The 27053-nt window shown below is 44.0% G+C and overlaps 1 protein-coding gene across 2 annotated transcripts in view; it reads right to left on the bottom strand.

Annotated features, from left to right (window-relative positions):
• The window catches only part of RPS6KA5 (ribosomal protein S6 kinase A5), a 154676-nt gene that overhangs the window by 29514 nt on the left and 98109 nt on the right, over window positions 1-27053 (bottom strand). For both annotated transcript variants that reach the window (XR_012645911.1, XM_074996632.1), the window contains 2 exons: window positions 10715-10808; window positions 7705-7875 (listed from right to left, as the gene is read on the bottom strand). Coding sequence is in view for 1 of the 2 variants with exons in the window: in XM_074996632.1 (XP_074852733.1) it covers window positions 7705-7875; window positions 10715-10808 (265 nt within the window). In the remaining variant the exon portion in view is untranslated. The remainder of the gene's footprint in view (window positions 1-7704; window positions 7876-10714; window positions 10809-27053) is intronic.

Below are 27053 nucleotides of genomic sequence, written 5' to 3'. Positions count from 1 at the left end.
AGGAAAGCATCCCAATCAGTGGGACTGCTGGATGATTGAGGTACTGAGAAGCATACAAAGAAGACAAGGCAGTTGCGGAAAAGCTAAATGAATTCTGTGCACTGCTCTTTACTGCAGAGAATGTGAGGAAGATTCCCACACTTGATCCATCCTTTTTAACGTTATTTAACATATCACTAACATCAGTTTCTACCAGTAAAATGTAGGACAGATAATGTAATTAAATTTTTAAAAGGCTGCAGAGATAAACTTGGCAACTAGAGGCCAGAAAACCTTACTTGAGTACCAAGCAAATTCCCTGAAACTATAATAAGAAACAGAATTATCAGGCAAACAATATACCGTAGTCCCTCAAGTTATGCAAGGACTGCATTCCCATGCACCCTTGCATAATTCAAATTTTGCATAAGTCTGAGGCAGCTTTTTGCCTGGCGGAACACAAGCTCTACAGCCAGGGAACCAGGAGGAGCACCTGGAGCTCCTTTTGAAAGGTAAGTCCTGGGGTTGTGAGGGGGGCAGTTGGGGAGGGTTAAACCTTGTGGGGGGGTTGGGACCGTGGGAGGGGGGCAGGGATGTTAAGCCTGGGGGGGTTAGGGATGCAGTGGGGGCAGGGTGGATGTGAGCCAGGGCCACAAGGCCAGGGGGTGAGCCAGAGCCAGAGCCAGGCACAGCGAAGGGAGTGAGCCAGAGCCAGGGATGCATAGAGGGGGGAGTGAGCCACAGTTGGATGTGGGGTTTGGTGAGCCGAAGTCACGCAGGGTGGGGGTGAACTGGGGCATGGGTTGTTTGAACCGGGGCTGCACAGAGAGGAGGGTTTGAATTGGGGCCAAGCAGGGCACAGGGGGTGAGCTGGAGCCATGTGCGGTGATTGAACTGGGGGAGGGGGTGTAGAACTGGGGCCTTGCGGGGCGGGGGAGGGGGTTGAACCGGTTCCGTGTGGGGTGGGGTGAACTGTGGCCACAGGGGAATTTGAACTGGGGTGGCAGGGGGGTTGTTGGGCTGGGGCCAGGGGGAGCAGGATTTTGAGTTGCACTTAACTCATATTAATGCAAGTTAAACACAACTCGAAATCATGCATTTCAAGGGATTAGTGTACTGTTCAAGTGTCAACGGGTTTTTAAAAGGGAAATCATGCCTCACCAATCTATTAGTATTCTTTTGAGATGATCAACAAGATTCAGGGGATATGATAAACCTGGACTTTCAAAAAATCTTTGACAAGCTCCCTCTTGACTCTTAAGCAAAATTAGGAGCCTTGAGATAAGAGGGAAGATCCTCTGATGAATTAGTAACTAGTTAAAGATGGGGGGGGAAGTACAGGAATAAATGTCCCACAAGGGCAGAGATCCATACTAGGACCTGTGTCATTCAGCATGTTGAGGTCCCTTCCAGTTCTAGTAAGATTCTATGACTCTACAAGTGATCTGGAAAAGGGGCAAACAGGCAGGTGGCAAAATTTCATGGTACGAAAATTACTTAAAGATAGTCTCAAGCAGACTGCATAGAATTACAAAAGGATCTCACAAAACTGGACAAAAAATGGTAGATTAAATTCGATGTTCATAAATGCAAAGTAGTGCTCACGGTAAAACATCATCCCAACTATACATATATCATGATAGGGTCTAAATTAGTTGTAACCACACAAGAAAGAGATTTTTGAGTCATTGCAGATAGTTCTTTGAAAACATCTGCTCAATTTGGAGTAGCAGTCTAACAAACAAACAAATAAAAATCCTAACAGAATGTTAGGAACCATTAGGAAAGGAATAGATAGTGAAACCGACAATCTCAGGTGACTATACAAATTGATGGTGATCTCACATTTGGGCCACATTCTACACTTGCAAGTTTTTTCAAAATATTTTTTGAAAGAAGGGGCTCTTGCAAAATATCTCATGGAGAATGTACACACAAAAAGTGTTCTTTCAAAATTAAATTGAAAGAATGCGGCGCTCCTTTTGAAAGGCCCCCCCCCCGCCCAAGGGTTGAATTCACAACCCTGGGTTTAGAAGGCCATTGCGCTATCTTATATGTGGAGAGAGGCAGAGAACAGGCATGACAACATAGAGCTTTCTCTCTTTGTAGCTCTTTGCAACCTACTTGCAATACCCCAGGGAATAAGTATTAGGCACTGGGGTGTAAAATTGGGTAGTATCTCTGTAAATAATACATCAGCATGCCAAAGGTGCTCTGTGTGTTCTCTATTTAACAGCCAGCCAGCGCAGCGGTGTGTATATGTCACTAGGCCTTACATGTGAGACAGTAAGTAAACAGTTGTTTGAACCCCAGTGTACTGGTGTGGGTCCTTCACAGGCAGGAGTCCCAACTGATCTGTCATGCGGATAAGGAGGCAGGAACATAAAGTGAATCACAAGAAGAGGCATCAGCCACACCCAGCAGGAGGCAGCTCAGGTGATACTGGTGCCTGCTTTCCCCTCATGCCTGCTGCACAGACTGGCACCCAGGCAGGGAACAGACTGACCCCAGCCTGCTTCTCCTCTCTACTTCCACCTCAGCCCCCAAGCCCAGCTTCTCTCCAGAGCCCCATTCATCCAGCAGCTCACAACACCCCCAAACCCAACTTCGCTCCCAAGTCCCACTTACCCCCTGGCACTCCCAAGCCCACCTTCTCCCCAGAGCTCCACTCATCCAGAAGCCCCCAACACCCCAACAAACCCAGCTCCTCCTGCAAGCCCCACTCACCCAGCAGTCCCAACACTCCTACGAACCCAGCTGGTAAGTTCCCAGGCCAGAGGCGGGACGACACACCCACAGCAGCTGCAACCAGGGCAGGGTTACCTCAGGGAGTGCAGTTAGCCAGCTGAGCAGCTCTATCTGAGCTGCATGTGGCTCTTTAAGAGCCACATGCAGATCATTATGCTGCTGGCAGCTGCTGCTGCTGGAGGGACAAAGGCATCTACAATCGGCTCCCATTCAAACTCCCTACCCCATCACCCTTGTTTTGACCCTTTCAGAAAAGCATCAAGGTTCAGAATTAGTAATTCGATTAGTTTGTTGCTGATTTGGTTATTTTTCTTCTGTAAATCAAATACAGTTAATGGACAGATGTCACAGTAACCAACTGGCACTTCATATTAATCCACGTCACGTTACTATTACCTTTTATTGTTAGTAGTAAAGAAAAGGTCACTCATTATAACTGTGGTTCTTTGAAATGTGATTCAGACATGTATTTCATTTAGGTGTGTGTACACCCATGTTCACTGAAGTGGGTGAATTTTGCCAAAAAGTACCTGTAGCAGGGCACCACTAGCACCTCATGGCCATAGCTCCTTTCCTGTGTCTATTAGGTAGTGCTACCCAGAACCCACACACCCACTCCTTCACAGCAAATGCTCAGAGACTAGATTTTGATGCAGATGGCTGAGGGAGGATAATGGACTACACATCCGCATCATAGCTCCAGGAACTATATTTAGACCAAGTAACTGTTCTATTCTTCAAGTAGATACAGCCATGTATTCCAATTGGATGACTCACTTGCTGTACTCTGGGAGTGTGTGGCTTAGATTCTATTTAAACATGGACTGCAAGAGCACGTTCTCACTGTTTGCATTTGATCTGAATGCTGCAGTAATGGCATAATGGTTCATAAAATACATATTGACACATACAGGAGAGCCTTGCAAACATCCGATATTGAGAAATCACATAGGAACACTATTGATGTAGCCTGTGCTCTCATAATTTATCAGTTAACAATTTATTTAATAAATATATATCGAAGAGTAACCAGGAAAGGGCAGTGACAGAGAGATAGCTGTGTTAGTCTGTATTGTACCAAAACAAAAAAGCAGTCACATAGCACTTTAAAGACTAACAAAATAATTTATCAGGTGATGAGCTTTTGTGGGACAGACCCACTTCTTCAGGCACAGCCTTACCAGAACAGAGTCAATATATAAAGCACAGAGGTCCAAAAATTGTTATCAAAGTAGACAAATCAGAAAAGTCATTATCAAGGTTGGCAAACCAAAAGAGCAGAGGGATTGGGGCTGGGGAAGGGGGGTGGAGCTGTAGGGGGAAGTTAAGAGATAAAACACCGAAATATGTAAGAGATTCCTTATACTGGGTCAGTTAATTTCTGTCCCTGTTCAAACCACATGTTTGAATGTCGAATCTGAATATGAATGTTAGTTCTGAGCATTCCCTCTGCTGGTAGTCATATGAACTTGCTTGTGCATATGAGCTTGCTCTGACAGAGGGGGCTATAGCCACAGCTGTTTTGCATGCAGTCTTGAAGCAGGAAGTTATCCACCTTCAGATCATCTGTGAGAACTCTGCCTGTTCTTTCATACAGTCTGCATACACACAAATGGACATGGTAAGGCTTGAAAGCGTTTACCCCTATACAGGTTAAAGGTCAGACACAGTTTCAGGTCTAACGTGTAAAGATGCTTCTTCTCCAGAAATGAATGCAACTTAGGACAAAAACACAGGCAACAAACAACAATCAAAACTGAGACGCCAACTTTGGGTGCAGTCACATTATCACTTTGTCACAAGATAATCGCATGTAAGGAGGCTTTGCTATGAAAGCGTGCAGCTCTCATAATCTCCTTGCAGATTTAAAGAGCAGCAAATAAAAACAAAGGACATCTTGTAACAATTTCATAACTGAAAAAACAGATATTCCATGTATGGGTGGAGGAAAGGCTATTGGCACTAGATACACCCTCAATGATCTAATTGCAATGCCAAAGACTAAAGACGTAGTAAATACTCCAAGAAGCCTTGGATATGTGTCATGGTTGAATTCCATGGGCCAATGACTACACTGAAAAACACATCCACTTTGCTCAATACGTGGAGAGGGTTTTCTATTACTGAACAAGACCTACTGAACAGACACCAAATATTGCACTCTCTTTGTTCACCATAGAGCAGTCACACCTTAAGATGCAGGCAGCAGAGAACAGGATTCAAAGTGTTATTAGGTCAAGGAGGAGAGGAAGTGATACGGAAGTCTGAACCAACACTGTATGTTTGGAAAACCAACACTGCCTTGGCCAATGAAATGATGGAGATCAGGGAAAAGCATATTGGAGGGCATAATCAAGTGAGGCAAAAGAACTTGTCCATGACGTGAAAAATCAGATAATATACTGTCCCATGTGGCTTAAGAACCTCATGCACACACCAATTGTCATGGGAGATGGAGACTGCAGACCAGGACAAAAGCAACAAATAGTCTCAAAATGAAAGATTAATAAACATGCTCTCCAATATACAGAGTCTATTGGGGGACAACACTGACTTTATGTTTAGAGTGTTGAATAAAATCAGTGTAATATGCATGCAAGAAAAACTTCTGTGAACCTATACTTAGTGGCCAGTCATCCAGATACAGTAACATGTGGATTGCCTTCTTCCTGAGGTACAATACCATCACATCCACAAAAGTGGTAAAAACCCAGAAGACCTAAAGGAAGGACCAATTACTGGAAATGACAATGTGTCACAAAAAATTAGAGAAATCTGTGACTTAGAAGTATTGCTATGTGGAAATAAGCATCCTTAAAGCCCAGAGCACCAAACCAAACATTCTGAGTCAAAGCAAGGAGGATACCAGGGTGATTCTAAGGAACCTTATGTATTTGATATATTTATTAAGGTTGCAGATGTCTAAAATAGGTCTGACCCCCTCATTTGCATTTGGATATCAGAAAGTACTGTAAATAAAACCTTGATTTCCATGTTCTAGAATAATCTCTTTCACTGCTCCCAAAAGCAAAAGAAACTGAACTTGCTAGAGGAGCAGTCTCTCAAGAGAGGGGCCCTGAAGAGAGACAGGTACAGATATCGAAAAAGGTTTGTGGAGAGCAACTGGATACCAGCCTAAAGTGACAATGCTTAGGTCTCACTTATGTGCAGTAATCTAGTCTCGAACACTAGTTTGTCCCTAGATGGAGGGGTTGGAACATGTAGAAGTCATGACCGCTGATCTTTACCAACAAAACAAAATGAACTCTCCAAAACCAGAATGTCTCCACCTTTGGGTTCTATGGCCCTTGCCAGGATAGTCCTGCTGCATTAGGGGAGGGAGGGATAGCCCAACAGAGCACTGTGGCCAGCCTTTTTCCTGCTGCTGTTTTCTGCCATGATGCTGTCTCTACACTGCTAGTGTATACACCCAGGAGGAACAGAAAGTTTTGTCTGTTGTGTCAAAAAACAGCTGATCAAAGGCCAAGTCCCACATCAGTCCTGGAGAAATTCTGTGCCCTGGATGAATAAATGTTCTGCAATTTTTTTCTGTGCAGAAAATACATTCTGCCAAAGAGGTGCTGCAGTTTAGTCTTTCAATCACCAGGGACTGCTGTGGGACCAGAAGGCAGACAGCTCAGACAGCTAAGTCAGCTCTGGTGAGGGTTGGGGAGAAGCTATGTTCCTCACAGCATTCTGCAAGCAGAATCAGGTTAGGAGGTACAGAATATGGCGGACAAATAGAGCAAAACACAAGGGAATGTTGGGTCACTGACTGGGATTCAGAAGAGGGTCGTGGGTGGGGTAGACTGGGGCAAGCATTAAATGGGAGTCAGGATGTAGGGACACATGAGGATGAACAGAAGAGGGTGGCTGAGTGAGGACAGGGACTTATGGGGATGGGAGTGAGGATGCAGAAGTGGCAGATGTGCATGACTGAATGGGAGAGGCTAGGAGTCAATTAGAGTACATCTATCCCTAACAATCCCTCCCCAACCCCAAAGAAAACCTGTTTCATTCTTCTTCCACACACACTCAACGTCATGCAGATTCACTCCTAGACTACTGACTAGCAATTACTTTCCTTTCCCTCAGCTTCCCCAAACCTTTGCACTCTTTCTGAGGGGTGTGGGAAACACATTCCAGTATTGTAATTTAAATGAAATATTACACAAAGTTCTGCATTAATATCGTTAGCAAAGAATCTGTCAAAATAAATGTCCTGATTATTTTTTATTATCTGCATTGTTATGCTGTGCAAACACCATGCATATATGATCAGAACATAAGAGAATGTGTATTCCCTCAGCACACAAAATTAAATTATGAAGAGAGATTTTTTCTCATCACATTACAACATGGTGGAGTTAAGACGGTTTATAAAATAAAAAATTCAAGGCTCATAAATAATTTATTTATCTGAGTTGAATATGTTATTGTTTTTACTACTGATTGCATAGCATAATGGAACAAATGAATACAATAAATACACAAAACTGAAAAAGCAGTCCTGTAGCACTTTAAAAACTAACAAAATAATGTATTAGGTGATGAGCTTTCATGGGACAGACCCACTTCTTCAGATCTGGAAAATTCAGAATGATTGAATGAGCTTTCATGGGACAGACTTCACATTCAGAATTTTCCAGATGTGAAGAGGTGGGTTTGTCCCATGAAAGCTCATCAACTAATAAATAATGTGTTACTCTTTAAAGTGCTACAGGACTGCTTTTTTGTTTTGTGAAGATACAGACTAACACAGCTACCTCTCTGTGACTACAAGAAAAACAATTAGATAGCTTATAAGTACAAAACTTTCATTTCATAATAAAAACCAAAAAGGCAATTAAAACATTCTAATTACAGTACTTGTTCTATTACATTAACCATGCCCCTCAATGAAGGTATACATCACTTTGTTAAAGAATGAAAAACAGCTATTAGACCAACAATATATATAATCATGCCATAGCGTACCTCAGGTTTCAGATCTCTATGGACTACTCCTACATCATGCATATGGCTCACAGCTGAAACAAGTTTGCGCATGATATAACTGGCTTCTGTCTCACTGAAGTGTTTCTTTTTCCGAATGCGTTCAAGCAATTCTCCTCCCTTCAATAGTTCCATTATCAGAAATGTGTGAAGCTAGAGAACAAAATACAGTTTAATGAGCGACCTCAGGGAATTTTAATTATGTACCAACACTTTGTGGATTTTAAACATTAATAAGTCAGTCTTAATTTTTTACATTTATTATTACTGCACAACTCATTAAACTCATGTGATTCTCTTTCTGTATCACAACCCATTTGACTTCCACCAGCTACATACTGCAATAGGTTCTCTTTCCAGAGGTAAGGACAACTAAGGTTTCTGTTTATAATCCTGTTTCATGAGTCCACAAATATTAATATTAATAATATTAAGATTAGAGGTCACTGATGTTCACATTTACCAATGATTTCAACAGGATTCACTTATACACATCAGTGGGTAAAATCTAGCTCAAAGTGTGGTGAACATTGTCTTGTCCATGTCAGGAAATATGTTTATCATTATGCATGCATAAGTCACAGAAATCAAATTAATAGCAGAAAAAGTTCTTAATTATTTGCACAGCATCCTGAAAGTTTTCTTCCAAGTTCTAAATATACAGAATTACTTCAGATCCTATCTCCCACATAGAAGCATGAATGCTACTGCTGTACAATCACTAGAACCACAACATATCTTTAATATTCCCAGATTATAGATGTTGTTACTAAAAGTGAAGGTTGTGCATTTCCTTTCAGATATTTTTTAAAGCAAGTAACCACTGAAGGCAAACATTAACATGAAAATCAGTCACATTTCACACACCCATCACCAGCGTAACCCAAGACTGAGTAGCAGAAGGGCATAAGCCTTGAAAACAGGAGGGTAGCACAGTTTTTTGGATCAATGTTTCCCTATGCTAAGGGAACTCTTCCAAGAGACCATAAAAATATAGGGTAAGCAGTGTTTCCTCAGTTGGGAAATCCCTCTCCTCTTCACACACAGGAATCCCCCAGCACACGGAAACACCACTCATTATAGAAACTGTTAAAAAGGATTCTATAAAAAGGGGAAGAACCATAGCCCACACATTCTTCACTCTATCAGAGAGACTGTGGCCTCACTAAGCTTGAAAGCCTTGCAACGTTTCATTACAAAGGGTTTGGTACCTTGGAACTGAGAATGCTGAATAGTTTAGTTTTCTTAGATAAAAATGGAACTGGTTAGCCAGTCAGCCTTGAAAGACAATGAATATGAGTGTCTGAAATGGATAATGGCATCCTGTCAACTGCTCTTGGTTTAGTCTGCCTAGGGGCCCGAGCATTGTCTTAACGGGTCCTCTCCAATTTGTCTACAATTAGACCAGTCTATGAATTCTTAACTTAAATTGAGTTTATCAGCCCTTAAACTACACTGTAGTGTCTTTTTATCTCTTTATCATTTTCTCAGAGGCCACATGGCAAGGTCTGCTGCCCTTCTTCTATCCCACGTCTTTTGCTTCCCCTTTCCCTCCGTGTTCTCACACTTTCTTAGCTGGGCTTATTCACTTCATTGGTCACAGCTGCGGGTGCATGTGTCCAGGACTGGCAGTTCTGGTAGCTTTGCTGGGTTATCAGCCTGATTGTCATTAAGCAAGGAAAACTCTCTTCTCCCTTGTACCAATGTTCGATTTTGGATTGGCAAATACTGTTAACACAGTCCTCTCTCTCAACAAAAATTACTACGTGTAAAATTTGGGTCAAATGAGACAAGTATGAAAAGATGTGAGAGGAACAGAGATACATCTGTCCTAACCTTAACAGTGGTGGGCACTATTAAGAGGAGCAGAATTGTGGAGATGGGCAGGCATTTTTAAGCACAGAGAATACATACCTCATTAGTTAAGCTAAATGCACTACTTGTCCAATTCTACAATTCTTTCATTTATCCTTGAACGCAGTGAAAGGAGTAGAGATAAAAAAAATAAAAGAGGATAAAAATATTCTTCTATTGGCAAGTGACCCAGGATCTGCCAAAAAAAAACAAAAACAACAACACAAAAAAACAAAACAAAACAAAAGAAACAAAAAATGGTCCGGCCAACATTAGTGGGTCCAATTGGAGTAGGATTCCCAGTGGAGAAACTGATTAGGTTTGCTGCAGAGCTTGTAAAAAAATAAGATTTTTTTGTTTTTAATTTCAGAATTTGGAAAAAATTGACCAGCAGAAGTCTGGCAGAGGGTGACCATAAACATGCTGCAGAAGGACTAAAAACAGGTCCTTTGAGCCTTATATACATTCTGATCATATTTTAGTACATAAAGAATAAATAGTTAAAATGTAAATCTCCTCCATTCTTAAAGATTATGGGGCAGATTCTTCAGATTGCTAAACACATTTTGTGCTGCATATGCTTACTAGCTGTTTCCTCAGTCAGACCCTTTCATATGGGCATAGAGAACATTTTAGAAGAGACCTGGAGAGCCTGTCAGGACTAGAGAAGAGCTCAGTTTCATTAGAGAGGATTTTAAACTCCAGAGGAAGTTAGAAGTAAGCCCCCAGCTGCTCAGGTTTGCGTGCAGGCACCATTTTCCACTACATCTGAACTATGCTTGAGTACAATGGATAACTAAGGCTTCTGCAATTAAATATTACTCAAGCACAAAAACAAACAAAATTGGGAAATAATCTTAGAAAAGTATATAACACCATTAGTTCAAGGATTTCTAAGCATGTTATAAATATCATTAAACTTCACAATACCTCTGAAGGAAGGTAGGTATACTGGAAATCCTGTAAATATACTTTTCCTGTATATAAATAAAAATGTCATTGCATTTGTCTTTAATGCTTTTACTATAATTAGATGGAAAAAGCTGCCTGTAGAGAGAAGCAGTACACTTTATCCCATGAGTCTATGCTATACACAACAAAATGTGTTTGGAAAATGCTTATGGTTTCTTCAGAATACCTGATCATGATAAACTTCATGTAACTTCACTACATTGGGGTGTCCTTCACAGAGTTTCAAAGCTGTTATTTCCCTCTGGGTGTTGGCTTCCATTCTGGAAAATTACCATATTTAACTGAGTAAATTTCAAATTAGAAATTGTTACATGCATTTTTTAAACTCTGCCTAATCCAGATTTTTGAACATTAACAGAGAGTTACCCTTTTGATCTATACAATTAGGAATCAGCACCTTCAAACAAGCAAACGAAAACACATTCATGATTCAGTCATGTCTTGGAATATTAAGAATAAAAACTTTGCTAGATTACTTCCTCTTTGGGACTGCCCTTTTTTCTAGACATTTGATTGCAAAGCTATTTTTACAAACAAGTTAGCAATTTACACTTGCCCATTAGGCTGGAAACAATGGCACTACCTGTTTCGTCCTCATGCCAAAGAAGTGCTTTCAAAGCTGTATGGAAATATTAAATTCATATTGGATAAAATATTATTTTAAATAATGGCATCTTATTGAACTAAATTAATTAGACACATGGACTCTGAAGAAATCATTACAAATATCACAGGTGCAGTAGATTGAACTGAGGAAAAAAAGGAAGTGGCTACTCATATTGTGATAACTGGAGTTCTCTGAGATGTGTGACAAAACAGTAATCAAGGAGGACAAATCAGAAAAAAATGAAAAAAAATGAAAAAAATGATCAAGGTCTGATTTGTCCTCCTTGATTACTGTTTTTGGTTCTCTGTGCCTTAAATATTGAGTCTGTTCTGGTACGGCTCTGGTCTGAAGAAGTGGGTCGGTCCCACGAAAGCTCACCTAATAAACTATTTTGCTAGTCTTTAAAGTGCTGCTTGACTGTTTTTTGTTTTAATAGATTGTGAATGTGTGTTCAGAAGCCTAAGAAGCAGCTCTACATATGTCTAATTTTGGTACATTGTTCTTAAAGACTATTGAGGTTGTTATTGAGCGTAGAATGAGACCTGATCCCCACCGAGATTTTTTTGTTTGTTTGTTTTTGATTTAGTTTTTTGTTTTTTGTTTTGTTTTGTTCTTTTGATAACAGAGCTGGATCTATTTTGATAGTCTGTGTGTGGCTACATTAGAGCCTTTGAAACATTTGGTCATGGGAACAAAAAACTTTAGAGATTTTTGGAAAAACTTAGTTCTGTCCAGATAAAATACTATTCCATGCCTCACATCTAGGGCACGCAGAATAGTCTCTATAGTCTCTAACCCTAACCCTGTGCAGTCTGTGTCAAAAGAAAAGTGGATCAGCTAGTTTAGATGAAAGGAAGATAACATTTTGGATAGGATTTTTGGGTGCAGTCTCCAGGTGACCTTGTCTCTAAAAAATTAGGTTTATAAGAGGTTGGTCAGGAGAGTCCCAGTCTTCCTTACTAGGTGGACAGAGTAGATTGCAATCAAGAATGTCTACTTCATTGAAAGAGGAAGTAGGGAACAGGTAGGTAAGGATTCAGATGGAGGTCTGGTAAGACATTTAAGTACCAGGTATAAGTCCCATGTTGATGTAGGTTGGTGCGCTTCCACATAAACCTTCTGCATACCAGTGAAAAAGTGTTGGTGATTGGATGCACAAATATTGATATTCCAATCTTATTACAGAAGTTCGTAATGGCTGTAAGGTTTATTTTAATGGGGCTTACTGAAAGGCCCTGATTCATTAATGTTATTACATAATCCAACACTAACAGGAGTGGGGCAATAGTTGGGGCAATAATTGCAGTTATTTGTTTACTGATACCATACAGAGAATCTTTTCAATTTTTGGAGGTATATATTGTGCTGGTTTGATCTCCTGCTTTTCAGTAATATGCACTTAACAGGTTCTGAACAGTGTAACTTGTCATGAGGGAACTATGCAGGAGTCATGCATTCAGGTTACATTTCTCCAGATTTAGGTGGAGAACTTGACCATCATCCTGTGATAGCAGGTCCATCTACAGTGGAAGAGTTCACGCAGCAAACCACCATACACATCAAGTTACAGCATGCAGTTTTCTCTGGTCCATGCCAGGGCTATCAATATGACCTTGGCTTTGTTGACATATATATTGTGTATTACCTGAAAGAGCACTAGTATCAGTGGGACTGCATAAAGAGAACATATGCCACAAGATTAGAAAGGTGTTCCTAAGTGATCGGGGCATGAGTCCTGTTCTCAAGCAAAAGAGTGTGAATTTCTGATTTCATAATATTGCAAATATGCCCCTGGGAGGGAAGCGCCATCACTGAAATATGGAATGTAGGAATTTGCTTTTCATTTCTCTTTCTGGTCCTGAGAAAATTTTCTGTTCAGTGTGACTGCTGTCCCAGTGAGGAAGAAAGTGATTATATTGAGTTTTATGCACTAGTTTCACAGCTTCATGGCACTGATGCAAAATGAGTCAAAGTGGGCTCCTCCTCGTCAGTTTATATAGGACACGTAGGTGATGTGTCATGCCCCCAGTGCTTTATGAAAATTAATATGAATAACTCAAAGATGCTTTAGACAAGATGCATGGGGCACATTTTTAAAGTTACAATCTGCTGAATATGTATAGTCTATTTTATGCATGTATCATTTTCAGATGTGAAGTTAGAAATATGAAGTGTAAACCATTATATTGAGGTTATTACGCCTAGTGATGACCACATATAGTTAATGCCAGTGCTTCGAGCATGGGTGTCTCCACGACACTCTGTGCTGTGGCTTCGTTCAGAAGAATGTGTTTGTGATGCACAGATTGTGGTACGTGCACAGTTCAAGGAGATGCTGTCCATTATCATTCATTTTTCCCACACTGAAGTGTCCTAAGCAGGAAGGCTATGAGGCCCAATCAGCTCCAACTCTTGCATTGAAGTCACCCAAGATGTACAGTTGTTCACGAGCAGGTATTTGCGCTACAGCAGCACTAAGCACGTCGCAGAACTTGTCTTTTACTTCTGGTGTGGCGTACAGGGTTGGGGCATAAGCGCTGATCAGGTGGACAGGACCGGCGCAAGTTTGAAGCGTGATCCGAAGAAGTCTTTCTGATCCGCCCATCACTAAGTCCACCATTTGTAGAAGGGTGTTTCTGACAGCAAAGCCAACACCATGCTCTCTGGGTTCTTCTTGGGCTTTACTGTGCCAGAAAAAGGTGTAGTCCTTCTCCTTTAGAGATCCCGAATCTGCGAGTCGCGTCTCTTGCAGTGCAGCGATATCAACTCGGAGCCTCTTCAGTTCCTCGTTGATGACAGCTGTCTTTCGGGTGTCACTGATGGCCTGAAGATCTTCAGTCAAGCCGGTCAGCATGGTCCGCGCATTCCAGCAAGCAAGCTTGAATTGTTGCTGTCCTTCTGACATGCAGCTATCATAGTGCTGACTGTGATACAGATCACTCGCTAGTTTGCTCCAAGCTCAAGCTGAGACCCAAGAAGCTGTACCGCTCTAAACCTGCTGGAAGGCCCCGCATTGACGCCAGAAAGACCGCAAACTCGGAGAAAGCTGAAAAGTTCAGAGAGACCCTCCAGGAAAATCTGCGCAGCGGCCCTGGGGGCGTCGATGCGACATCCAAATGGCAACATCTGAGGGATACAGTTTACAACACGGCCTTGTCGGTGTTTGGAAGAAGAGCTAGAAACACAAACAACTGGTTCGAAGCTAACTCTGATGAGATGATTCCAGTCATTGAAAAGAAGCGCGCTGCACTCCTGGAGTACAAACGCTCACCGAGTCAGAGTACCCAGCAAGCACTTAGAGAGGCCAGAAGAACAGTACAGCAGAGAGCCAGGCGCTGTGCCAACAACCACTGGCTCCAGCTATGCAGCAGCATTCAGACCTGTGCCGACTTTGGTAATCTCAGAGGAATGTACGAGGGTATGAAGAAGGTATTAGGACCCACCCAGAACAAGATGGCACCTCTGAAATCCAAATCTGGTGAAGTCATCGCTGACAAAGCCAAACAGATGGAGCGCTGGGTTGAGCACTACGCCGAGCTGTACTCACGCGAGAACGTTGTGGTTGACGCAGCCCTCGATGCCATCGAGCTCCTACCAGTAATGGACGAACTGGACCAAGAGCCAACTGTGGATGAACTGAAGACAGCCATCGACAGCATTGCAGCTGGAAAGGCCCCTGGTCAGGATGGTATACCACCAGAGGTAATCAAATGTGTCGCGGACACACTCCTGGAACCCCTGCATGAGCTACTGTGCCTGTGCTGGAAAGAGGGTGAGGTTCCACAGGATATGCGTGACGCTAACATTGTAACGTTGTATAAGAACAAAGGAGACAGAAGCAACTGCAACAACTACCGTGGAATCTCCTTCCTAAGCGTCACTGGTAAACTGTTCGCTCGCGTCATCCTTGGCAGACTCCAGAAGATTGCTGAGAGGGTGTACCCTGAATCGCAGTGCGGGTTCCGCACAGAGAGGTCTACTGTTGATATGGTCTTCTCTCTAAGGCAGCTGCAGGAGAAGTGCAGGGAGCAGAGAAAGCCACTCTACACAGCCTTCATCGACTTGACCAAGGCTTTTGACTTGGTCAGCAGGGATGGTCTGTTCAAACTGCTCCACAAGATAGGCTGTCCTCCACGGTTACTCAAGATGATCCAGTCGTTCCATGAAAACATGAGAGGAACCATCCAATATGACAGCGCATTATCGGATGCTTTCAGAATCAGGAGTGGCTTCAAACAAGGATGCGTGCTTGCTCCGACATTGTTTGGGATCTTCTTTGCACTCCTCCTGAAGCATGCCTTTGGATCTTCAACAGAGGGCATCTTGCTGCACACAAGATCTGATGGGAAACTGTTTAACCTTGCAAGGCTGAAAGCGAAGTCTAAGGTGCGAGAAGTCCTCATCAGAGACATGCTGTTCGCAGACGATGCTGCTGTAGTGTCTCACACAGAAGACCAGCTTCAAAAACTGCTGGATCCGTTCTCCAAAGCATGCAAGGACTTTGGGCTTACCATCAGCCTAAAGAAGACGAACGTACTAGGTCAGGATGTTGCTGAATCCCATTAATCAGCATTGACAACTATACGTTAGAGGTCGTCCACGAGTTCGTTTACCTCGGGTCCACCATCACTGACACCCTGTCGTTGGACACTGAGCTAAATAGGAGGATCGGAAAAGCGGCCACAACTCTGTCCAGACTCAGCAAGAGAGTGTGGAATAACAACAAGCTGTACACTCACACCAAAATGCAAGTCTACAGAGCCTGCATCCTCTGCACCCTCCTTTATGGCAGCGAGACTTGGACCCTGTATGCCCGCCAGGAAAAGAGGCTGAACGTCTTCCACTTGCACTGCCTCAGGCGCATCCTTGGAATATCATGGAAGGACAGAGTGACCAACACTGCCGTCCTCGAGCAAGCTGGAATCCCAACCATGCACACCCTCCTCAGGCAGCGTCGACTCCGCTGGCTTGGCCACGTCCACAGGATGAACGATGGAAGGATTCCAAAAGACATCCTGTATGGTGAGCTAGCCTCTGGCAAAAGACCTCCCGGACGCCCCCAGTTGCGTTACAAAGATGTCTGCAAGAGAGACCTCAGAGAGGTAGACATCGAGCTGGACAACTGGGAAGATCTAGCAGACGACCGCAGCAGATGGAGGCAGGGGTTACACAAGGGCCTTCAGAAGGGCGAGTTGAAGATCAGACAGCTAGCAGAGGAGAAGCGAGCGCACAGAAAGCACAATAAGGACTTGCCAGACACCCACTACATCTGAAAGAGATGCAGCAAGGACTGTCACTCTCGTGTGGGTCTTTATAGTCACAACAGATGCTGTAAATGAAGTCCTCAATTGAAACTTTAAAGGGCGCGATCCATAGTCTATGCAGACTGAAGGATGCTTACTAAATCATTATATTAAGCTAAGTCTTCCGTGATAGCCATTAGTGGTATTTAAGATAACACACTGGCTCAAGACAATGATCTGTAAATGGGCTCGTTTCTCCTGTATGCTCAAACTGTGGTCGGTCCTAGAAAGACATGTGAAAATGCCACCTGGTGATGGAATCCATCTTCAATCTGGTGTTTTTCCACGTGGATGGGGAGATAAAACAAAAAGTTCCCATTCTGGCAAAAGCCTATTTAAGGAATGGGAAGCAATCAGTCTTCAGTCTTTGGCTGGCTTTTGAAATCTCCTCCTCCTTGCCCTGCCCTCCGCCCCGACTGGAGGATACTCACAAAGAAACATGAAAACAAAAAACTCTGAACAAAGAGCTGTAGACCAGGCCAGAGCAAAAATCAACTGTCTTGAAGTATTTCACCTGAAATAAGGATAAGAGTGAGGAATATACTTTGAAACAATTTGTCTTAGTGTAGCACAATTAGGCTTAATTGGCACATTTTGTTTATTCTGCTTTAGTAACTTTGGTCTGTCTTAATAAGCTTACTTTTGTTTATCATCAAGCCCAGTGTAAACAACTGTTACCAGTGGAAGGTTGGGGGGAACCACTGGGCATCTCTTTCACTGATAAAGAGGGCTAACCTTATAAGCTTTCCCTGTGTAAAACTTTTATAAAGAGTAAGACTGATTTATTTGGGATTTTAGTTCCTTTTGTGAACTGGGTTCCTGGGTGCTATCAGACTTATAGCTGAGCCCTCCCAGATCTGGGCTGGTTCAGCATATGTGTTGGTCTGCCAGGGAGCTGTTTCTCCAACTCTGTGTCTTGCTGGGAAAAACCCGAGCTTCTGGCCCAGCAGCACAGAGCGATGGGGCACTCCAGAGAGCCCACAGGTAGGCTCAGTGGCATGATCAACATGCCATCTGAAAGCCCCAAGGAGATCTCTGTGATCAAACCTGTCACAATGCTGTTGGTCATCACACATCCCATTTCTTTATCAGTGACAGGAAGTGAAAACAGGCATTGTACATCACGTGTAGTTCTAGCAGGCTGATGTGCAGTTGGGTCCAGATGACCACCTCCTTGGGACTGATATTGGTTCAGGTGAGTGCCCAATACTAGCAACGAGATCTCTGTTGTGATTATTATTGATGAGGATCCTGGTGAAAGGCAACCTCTATGGACAAATTTTCCAGACTTGCTCAAAATTGTAGAGATTCCAGTACTTTTGGAGGTAGTATTAGACCTCTATTCATGATGTGTTTGCTTGGTATGTACACTGAACTCGGCAAAGATTGTGGGCAGCACATGAAAAATGTCATGTGTCTTACTATGAAAGTCATGACAACCGTGTTAACTAATGTAGAAAGGTTCATGCTGCTGGGCTGGTAATGAATACCAAGATAAGATTGTTTGAATTTATGAATCTGTTCATTGAATGATGCCCTCTATATAGTTCAGGCAAGCCCCAATGAAGTCCAATTTTTGTTTATTTATAACACTAGGTTCCCGAAGAGAGTTATAGTCCTCTGAATACTGTCTATTGCTGCTAATTGGGTGGGTCATTTTAGCAAACAGTCTAGATATGGGGAAAGTACTTTGTTTGCATATGTGTGCTGCCACTACAGCAAGATTTTTGGAGAGGACTCTCAGTACAGTAGAAAGGGCAGTGTAGGACTATGTATCAGTAATGGTCACTCCATATGGTGCACCAGAAGAACCATCTTTGAGCAGGATGAATGGTGATGTTGAAGCAGGTGACTAGTAGATTGATGGTTAAAAAACAGTTCCTTCTTTTGAGAGCTGGTACTATCATGGCCAGTGTGACATTCCTGAAACTTTGGGCTTTTACAGACTTTTTATGCTTTCTGAGATCAAGGATAGGCTTCCATCTTTCATTTTTCTTCTGGGTTAATCTGTAGCAGGAGCTGAAACATTTTCCCCTTTGTTCTGGAAGAACTCCTCTAATGACAGCTAATTGTAGAAGACAGTGCACTTTTTGAAGCAGTAGGTGCTCACGAAAAGGGTCCCTGAAGAGAGATGAAGAGAGGGGAAAGACAGTGGACAGGAGGTAAAAAGGAAGGCATAGAGCGATCTTATGATCTACAAAATCCATTTGTCACTGGTGACTAATGTATAGACATGGTAAACAAGGAGTAATCGGTAACCAAAGACCTGGTTGTCATTCAATATTCACACTGCCTGGTGAGAGAGGTTTTCAGACCCTCCATGAAATTTTGAAAATTGTTTGGTCAATGTTGGCTGTGATGTTGAGGACTTGATTTGAGATACTCTATGTCTCTGTGGTCATTGCATCTGGGGTTCATATTATCACTGCTACTGATATTGGAATGAGGTGTCTGCTTTGTTGGTATGGATGGTAATATCTCAGTTTAGTAGCAGGTATATATGTACTGAGACCATGGAGAGTCACTCAGGAACCTTTCATCAATTGGAGGACATTGTAGATCTACTTTCACTTGGGGGTCTTTTGGAAACCCTGAAGATTGCAGCCATGAAGCTCTGCATATTACTATGGTCGTGTCTACAAATGAAATGATCAGCTCCAAACTTGTGCATAGCTGGTTGCAAACATCTAGGTTCTGTAGCCTCACACTTGGCACTAGCCATTTGTTCCCAGGACTGCAGAACCCAGCAGTCTTCCAGTCTGCTTTCTTCCTTAGGGGAGGAGCTGCTCCTTGCAGTCTGCTCTTGGGCTTATAAAATGCTTATAACAGGAATGATTATAACTTTATTCTTGCAACCAGCTATCCCTGAGTTAACATTGTTTTGAATTTTGCAAACCTCACCTTTAGGAGGTAGTTAATAAAATTGTTCAGCTTCCCATAATTATCATTGTCATGCTTGGCTAGAAGCGCACTGTAATTCAAAACATGGAATTGTAGCGTCAGCAAAGAACAGACACTCCAGCTGAAGATCTTGAGACTTTCTAGTACTTGTCCTGTGGCATGGACTGTATGCAGTTGTTTGCTACACTGGGTTGCAGCCTCTGCTACTAAGTAGTATGGCTAGTGTGGAAAAAATGAAGTCCATGCTATCAGCAGATACGGAGAGGTTACTCACCCTGTCCAATAATTGGAGATCTCTGAGATGTCCCTGTGGGTGCTCCATCTTTAGGTACATCAGCGCCGCTGCACCCACTGGCAGTAGACTTGTAGGTAGCAGTGTCCCTCCCTTGGCTGTTCGCGCACTGAGGGCAAAGGCACAAGACGCCTGTGACACCTACTGCACATGCACAGGCAGCCAGATGCTCCGTTCTTCTCTGATACGGAAGCCTAGCAGGAATCCGAAGCAGAGGGAAGGAGGGTGGTGGTGGCACACTCATGCAGACATCCTGAAGAACTCCAATTACTGCACAGAGTGGGTAACCTCCCCTTCTTCTTTGAGTGTCTCCATGGGTGCTCCACCTTTAGGTGACTACAAAGCAGTATCATTACTTGGGGGTGGGTTCTTTGGATGGTGTACATCGGCTGATAACAATACACATTGGCTGAATGCAGTCTGAGTGTCAGCATAGGTTTGTATGATGTAATGCTGAGTGAAAAGCGTGAACAGATGCCGCTGTCACTTCTCTGCAAATGTTGTCAGTGGACACACCTCTGAAGAAGGCTGTAGAGACGGCTATTGCATGTGTGGAGTGGGCATAAATGCCCGCTGGAGGTTCTTTGTTAAACTTATTGAAGTTGAGTCCTATATACCTACAGACCAATTTGGACAGCCTCTGTTTGGAGACAGGTATGCCACAGGAAACTGCTGCGTTTTCCACAGGCAGAAGACCAAGGCCTGATGGATGACAAGGGTATGCAAGGCTCTGTCCCTATCAATGGTATGTGGGTTAGGGAAGAAGACGGGTAAGTATACTCACTTGTTACAGTGGAAAGAGGTATGTACTTTTGGGAGGAATTTTTGGGTGGATGCAGAGGACCAATTTGTTCTTGTAAAAGGTTGAACACAGTGGTTTGGACATTAGTGTACTAAAGTCTCCCACCCTTCATGCCTAGGTGATTGCCACAAGGAAAGCTACTTTCACAGGCAAGTGTAACAAAGAACAGGTGGCTTTTGGCTCGAAAGGTTCTCCATTTAGGGCACTAAAGACCAAATTGAGGTCCCATGTAGGCACTGATTCTTTGATTACAGGAAGGTGTTGCTGTGAGAAGGAGATGCCACATTATGAAGTGTTGTCAATTCTTTTTTTGAGTAAGTGTTCTTTGTTGCAGGATGCCTACTGTTTACAAGGGTCATTAGAACCTGAGGGGCAGCGTAGCTCTGAATCCACAAGCCCACCAGCAACAACGCATGGCAGTGAAGGCAGCAGACAGCTGGGTGGTGGATAGACCCGTTCTGTTGGGTTGAGAGTGAGAAGATGGGAGGAAGATGATATGGGGGACATCTGGACAGCTGTAAGGTTCAGAGAACCCAGTCTGTCTGGGCCATCTAGGTGCTAACAGTATAACCCAGGCCCTGTCCCACTTTATCTTTACCATGATCTTCTGACTCAGAGCGGTTGTGGGGATGCACATGCTGAAGGTGCAGTCCTTGCAACCCCCGTGGAGGCAGAATGTGTTGGCTCTTGTAGCAAACAAACGTGGCTGAAATGTCTATCTGCGGAAGATGTGGCAGATTGTGGATCTGTTTATTTCCCCATCATGACTGGGAGGGAAATTGCAGCTGAGATCGTCTGCAAGCATATTGTTCTTGCCTGGTATGCAGCCTGCCACCACACGGATTTGTCCAGGGATACGCCACTCCCACAAGTGCGCTGCTTCTCATCAGAGTTGTCTTGAGCATACTCTGTCCTATTTGTTAATGCAAAGCACTGTTGCTGTATTGTCCGTCATTATGAGGACTGCGTCGTTGATGATTTGTGAAATAAAGAAGGTATCTGGAAGGAAAGCCCTGTGCATAAATTCTGACATTGAGTCTGCTGGCTGAGGCAGCCTTTGACTGTAGCTGGGATGCTCAGTGTTTTGTTCAGCATATGGACATGGGCCTGAACTCTGCTCTGAATGAGGCTTGCATTGGTCTCACTGGGTAGCGTGCATGGGGTGTGACCGAGATCGCTGCTCCTACATGGTCAAGGAGACACAGACATTGTCTGGCAGATATGCTGGGACTGACCTGCAGCGTGGTGACAAGGTCTTGGATCCCCTGTAATCTGTGTAGAGGCAGCAAGGCTGTGGCTAGCTGGTGATCCAAAATTGCCCCTATAACGTGATGGTGCGTCATGGTGTCAGGGTTCAATTTGGCAGGTTTACGTATAGACCCAGATCGGAGAATGGCTTTCTGGTCACAGCTGTTGTCTATTAGTTCTGAGCTACGGGGTGGCCTTCTACTAGGCAGTTGTCTAGGTAGGGAAAGATGGTTACTCCCTTTCTTCTTACTTATGCAGTGACCAGTGCTAGAAGCTTTGAGAAAACCATTGGTGCTATGCATAGTCCAAAAGGCAGCACCCTATATTGGCAGTGTTGTTTCACTACCATGAATCTTTCCTATGCATGGTGTGATAGACCACAGCCCACAGCAGGCTACAGCAGCCTCATGGAGGGTAAATATGTGGGCAGTTGGGCGTGTATGTTTATGTTTCCTAGACACTGAGGCTTATTCGGGATCAGCCAACAGCAGCAGACTAAACAAGCACTGGCTGCTAATTCAGCACTTGTGGCCAATTAAGGCCTGTGGAACCCTTCAGAAGGGTTTCCCTCAGATGAGCTGGGGGAAGAAGATATGGGATGGCCAAGGAGAAAGCAAGGACTGTGGAAGGAGAACTCCCAGGAAGAGAGGGCTAATGCAACCACCTGAGGAAGGTACTGGGGAAGCATCTGGTGGAAGTGGCCCAGGGAGGCAGTTGCTGCATCAGGAGGGACTAGGAAGGGAAGTGCCTCTAGGTGCAGCAGTATAGGGTCCCTGGGCAAGAACCCAGTACATGTGGGAGGGGTCCAGTTTCCCCCCAGACCACCCTACACCCCAGGGCAGCCCTAAGGGGTAGAAAGAGACCAGGCACAACTAAGGGGATCTCCTCCACTAATGACTTTATTGTGGACTGCACCAATGATGAGAATGGCTCAGTGCCGTGACCCAGGCCTCTGTGAGAAAAGCAGGCAGAACAGAGACCTGGTGAGTCTCCACTTAAACTTCCATGAAGGGCGGGACCCAAGGAGGACAAACTTGAGGCTTTGTCACAGTGGATAGCAACATGCAAATAATCATCCTGTAGGTCAAGAGTGCACAGCCAATCCCTGTTCTGTAGTTCAGGGATGATCGTGGCTAACGTTACAATCTTGAATCTTGATAAAGAATATACCTATTTAGATTTCTGAGATCAAGTATGGGTCTCCAATCCCCTATTTTGTTCTGTATGAGAAAGTGCCATGAATAGAAGCTTCTTTCCGTGTGTTTGGAGGGTACCTCTTCTATGGCTCCCAGCTATAGTGCATCTTGCACGAGGACAAACTCAAGAGAAGGGCCCCTGATGTACAATCACTAAGACCCATTTGTTCTTAGTGATGGCTCACCATGGAGGGCAGAATGCTGCTAGCCAAGAGCCAAAGGTGGCGTGTGGCTTGTCCTGGAGCCTTCCAGCTGTGGGGCTCTCTGACTATGGACCAAATGTTCAAAACAATTAACAAGGCAGCCTGTGTGATCAAATTGTTTTGTTTACATTTTGCAGCCACTGTTTGGATACTCAGAGTACACAAGGTGACCCGTGAATCTTTGAGAGAGTAAAGCATCACGTCAGTATTTTGTGTGAAGGATTGAGACAGTCTGGAGGAAGGTTCTTGACGGTGGTTTGCAGCTCTCTTAGAAAACCCAGAAGGTTGTTGGCAGAACACATGCTATATTACCACTGCAGACGATAGGGACCTAGCAGCAGTGTCTGCTGTATTCAGAGTTGACTGTAAAACTGTTTGTAAAATGAGGGAGCCCTTTTTTGGGAGGGCTTTTTGTTAACCCCCCCCCTTTTTTTTTTGGAATTGTTTCAATAAAGGTTGTGAAGTTGGTTGATGGCATGGTGTGTGCATTTTGCAAGCAATGCTCCATAATTTGCAATGTGAAATTGTAGGCTGGCAGATGAGTATGACTTTTTTTTTTTTCCACCCATGGCATCTAGCCTTTTCCTCTCCTTATCTCCTGAAATGGATCTGGCATTCTGCTGCCTACCCCTCTGATTCACGGCTTCTACTATCAGTGAGTTAGAGGGTGGATGGGAGAAGAGGAATTCAACACGCTTTGAGGCCCTATAGTACTTTTGATCCAGTCTCTTCAATGTCGGTGAAATGGATGCTGGGGTGTTCCCCAGAAGCCTGGCTGGATCCAGGAGGGATTCATTAATTGGTATAGCCACTCTGTTCTGAGTGGACAAGTGTATGATGTTAGCCAGCTTGTGATGTGTATCCCTCAGGGTCAAGGAGGATATCTTGACCCTGTCTGAGACCCTCAGGAAAAGGTCTTAAGAAGTCTTGGGGTCATCACTCAAAAGAAGAGTGGATGGTGGTATAGTTGAGCCTGTGGAGGACAATGAGGGAGTGAATTGTAATGGGAGTGGAGAATTCACGTGATCATCTCCGCTAGTGTAAGCACGATAGTCTTTGACCTCAAACTCTGACCTGTTCAGTACCTGAATCCTAGGTGTTCGAGGTCTGTGTATCTGAAGAGGCTGAGGTAACAATTTGGGAAGGAGCTGTTAATGAGGCGCCATCCACAGATCCCAGTATGGCCAGCTGGGTGGCATGGGTGGTGACAATGACTGCTGTTTGGCACTGTTGCAATTGCATTAGCTTTGATAACAATTTTCTCCCAGTTCTCTGAGGAGATATATCATAACCTTAGTCAGAGAACCTTGCAGAATCAAAGGTTCAAGTAAGTGAATCCTTGAGCTGTGTAAAAAGCCTTTGCTAAGCAAAGGGATGCCTGGTACTGAAGTATCAGAAAGCTGCCCTGTGATGATACATAGCAGTATAAATGGTGGAGGGGCATCAGAACTGGGACCCCTGTGTTGCTAGTGCCAGGAACACCAAAGTGGCTGTGGCTGTGTAAAGCTCCCAGCCGATGGCACCAGTGCACTCTGAGAAGAAACCGGTGTACATTTTGCCAGTGTCGGCTTGCCTGTAATCGCAGCTGAAGCTGGTGCACACTTTGCCATTTCTTCATCTGAGTCAGAAGCTGCTGAATGAGAAGCCTCAGTGAGTGAACATGAAAGCCTGGAGCCATATAAAGAGCCTTCACTAAGCGCAGGGGGTGCTCGATACCAAGGTGACAGCTCCCCTGTGGTGATAATAGTGTGGCATAAATGGTGGAGGAGGCACCGGTACTGAAATCCCCTGTGCTGCCGCTACCAAGAAGCCAGGAGCGGCTATAACTGTGTTAAGTCCTTTCCCATGCTTCCTCAGTGCGGGCTTGTCAGTTTCAGCAGTTGCCAGCACCAGTGTATTGCTCGCAGAAGCAGGCTGTAGCTTCTTATTTTCCTACTTGCTCTGCAGTACCGGGATGCTGGCTGTATCAAAGAGCCACACCATCTTGTGTGAGGAGGGACGAGTTCTCTCCTGTCACCTTTTCAGTGAAGCACTCCAGAATGCCTCCTCTTCCTTGTGTTTAGTTGTTCCTCGACGGTTAAGTTATCCATTTGATTTGACAATTTTTCTTTTATCTTTTTTTCAGGTGACTGAGGGAGGAACTGATGTTGTGACTGAAGCCAGCGGTGATCAGAGAAGAACTGAAGAGTTGGCTGCTCATGCATGCACAGTAAGTGTTACAGGCATCTCGTGCCTGTGCCCCGAGAGTGTGGGCAGCTGAGGGAGGGACACTGTACCTACAAATCTATGGCCAGTGGGCATAGCTGCACTGACGCACCTAAAGGTGGAACACCCACGGGGGCACTCGAAGAAGTAGTACTCTCTGTCTGTTCTTCTGTATGCTAGTGTGAAAGTTCTTGATGTTTGCCAGACTGTCTCCATGATGGCCTCATTTGTGGACAATGCTGATTTAGAAGTCAACTATGTCTCTAGGCTTTGGAGAGAATTTGTGATGGGAGTCCTGCACCTCCTTGAGCTGTATCTCCTGACTCCGAGCTACGTCTTTGAACAGTTTTTGGAACTGTTTGAAATGTCAGCTCTGGTAGGGTTGGGGAGGGCATTATGTCTTCCTATAGTGATGATGAACAGTTATGCACGGCTGATGTTAAGTCTTGCTTGGTTCCCTCTTCCCTCTCATCCCTGATTTCCTCATGAATTCCAAGATCTCCTTTATGGAAGATGATGCTGGTGATCTAATTTCACCTATCAATGGAGCTGAGGATCGGTTGTAATTAGTCCTGTATGCCATCCATGCAGAAGGTTATACAACGCAAGTTACAGCTATTCGGACATATTTGCAGAATGAACAACAAATGAAAAATCAAGACCCTGGTATTCAGCATAATGGACAGTTCGAATAGGAGAGGCAGACCCCACAGAGAATGAGTAGGTGATATAGTTGATTGGTGCAGAGCTGTCTACAGAAGCTAAGCCACTCTGCACTGGACAGGGAAAGATAGAAGGAAATAGTGAAAGAGGCATCAGACACCAACAGGTGCTGAGCCCATGGTTGTTGTTGATGATGAGGATGATGCCACCCATGGATCGCAAGATGACCATTAATCGGGGAAGCACATAGGTGGGTACATCCATAATTATACGTACCACAATTGCTTGTCTTGTCTCTGATTTCAGGGTCCTTATGGTAGTCTGTGTTCTATAGGTGAAGAATGGTGTGAAGAGAAGACTCCTTCTCATCATCAGCTCTGCTTGAGAATGGTGGAACACTACTGTTTTGGCACCACTTCTCTCTCCAGTCTGGTCTGGGCTATAAGGAAGGAGGCAGCCTTTGATCAGTGCCTCAAATCCTTGTCCAGTTGGGGCTTGGCAGAGGGTCCAGTGTGGATGATGCCAGTGACACCTCGTGCTTCAGAAGTGCTCACTTGTAAATTCATCAGCAGAGAGGACAGCAACCTGGAAGAAGACTGCTTCATTTTATGCAGTGCTCTCTCGGGAAGGATCATGGCTCTTTTACCCAATCTTTTAGAGGTCTGAGTGTTGTTTTTAATAGAAGTGGATGTGGCTAGAGAGTCTACTGTGGAAGAGGTCTGTTGCCTTGGATTGGAGGCCAGCTGGAGAGATTTCTCTATCAGAATAAGTAGCAGACGGAAGTCTCACTCACACCCAGGCCTCGCTTTCAAATTGCTGCAGTGAGTGCATTTCTGGGTAATATGCAACACACTGAGGCAGTGAACACTGAGAAAATGGATGTCTGACAGGCGCATAACTTCGCGGCATACGCAGCATCTCTTAAAGACTAGGGAACCAGGCACTGTTGAGTCAGGTTAAGTGTTCCCCATGGTCAGAAAAATAATAAGAAGAAAAAATTAATTTATAAAAACCTAAACTAACACTAACCATAGAAGGCAAAGACTAAAACTATTTCTAATTACTGGAAGTCTCCTACTTATAAA

The sequence above is a fragment of the Carettochelys insculpta genome, chromosome 6 (assembly GCF_033958435.1).
Source record: "Carettochelys insculpta isolate YL-2023 chromosome 6, ASM3395843v1, whole genome shotgun sequence".
NCBI lineage: Eukaryota > Metazoa > Chordata > Testudines > Carettochelyidae > Carettochelys > Carettochelys insculpta.
This window is presented reverse-complemented; position numbering and strand designations above follow the sequence as displayed.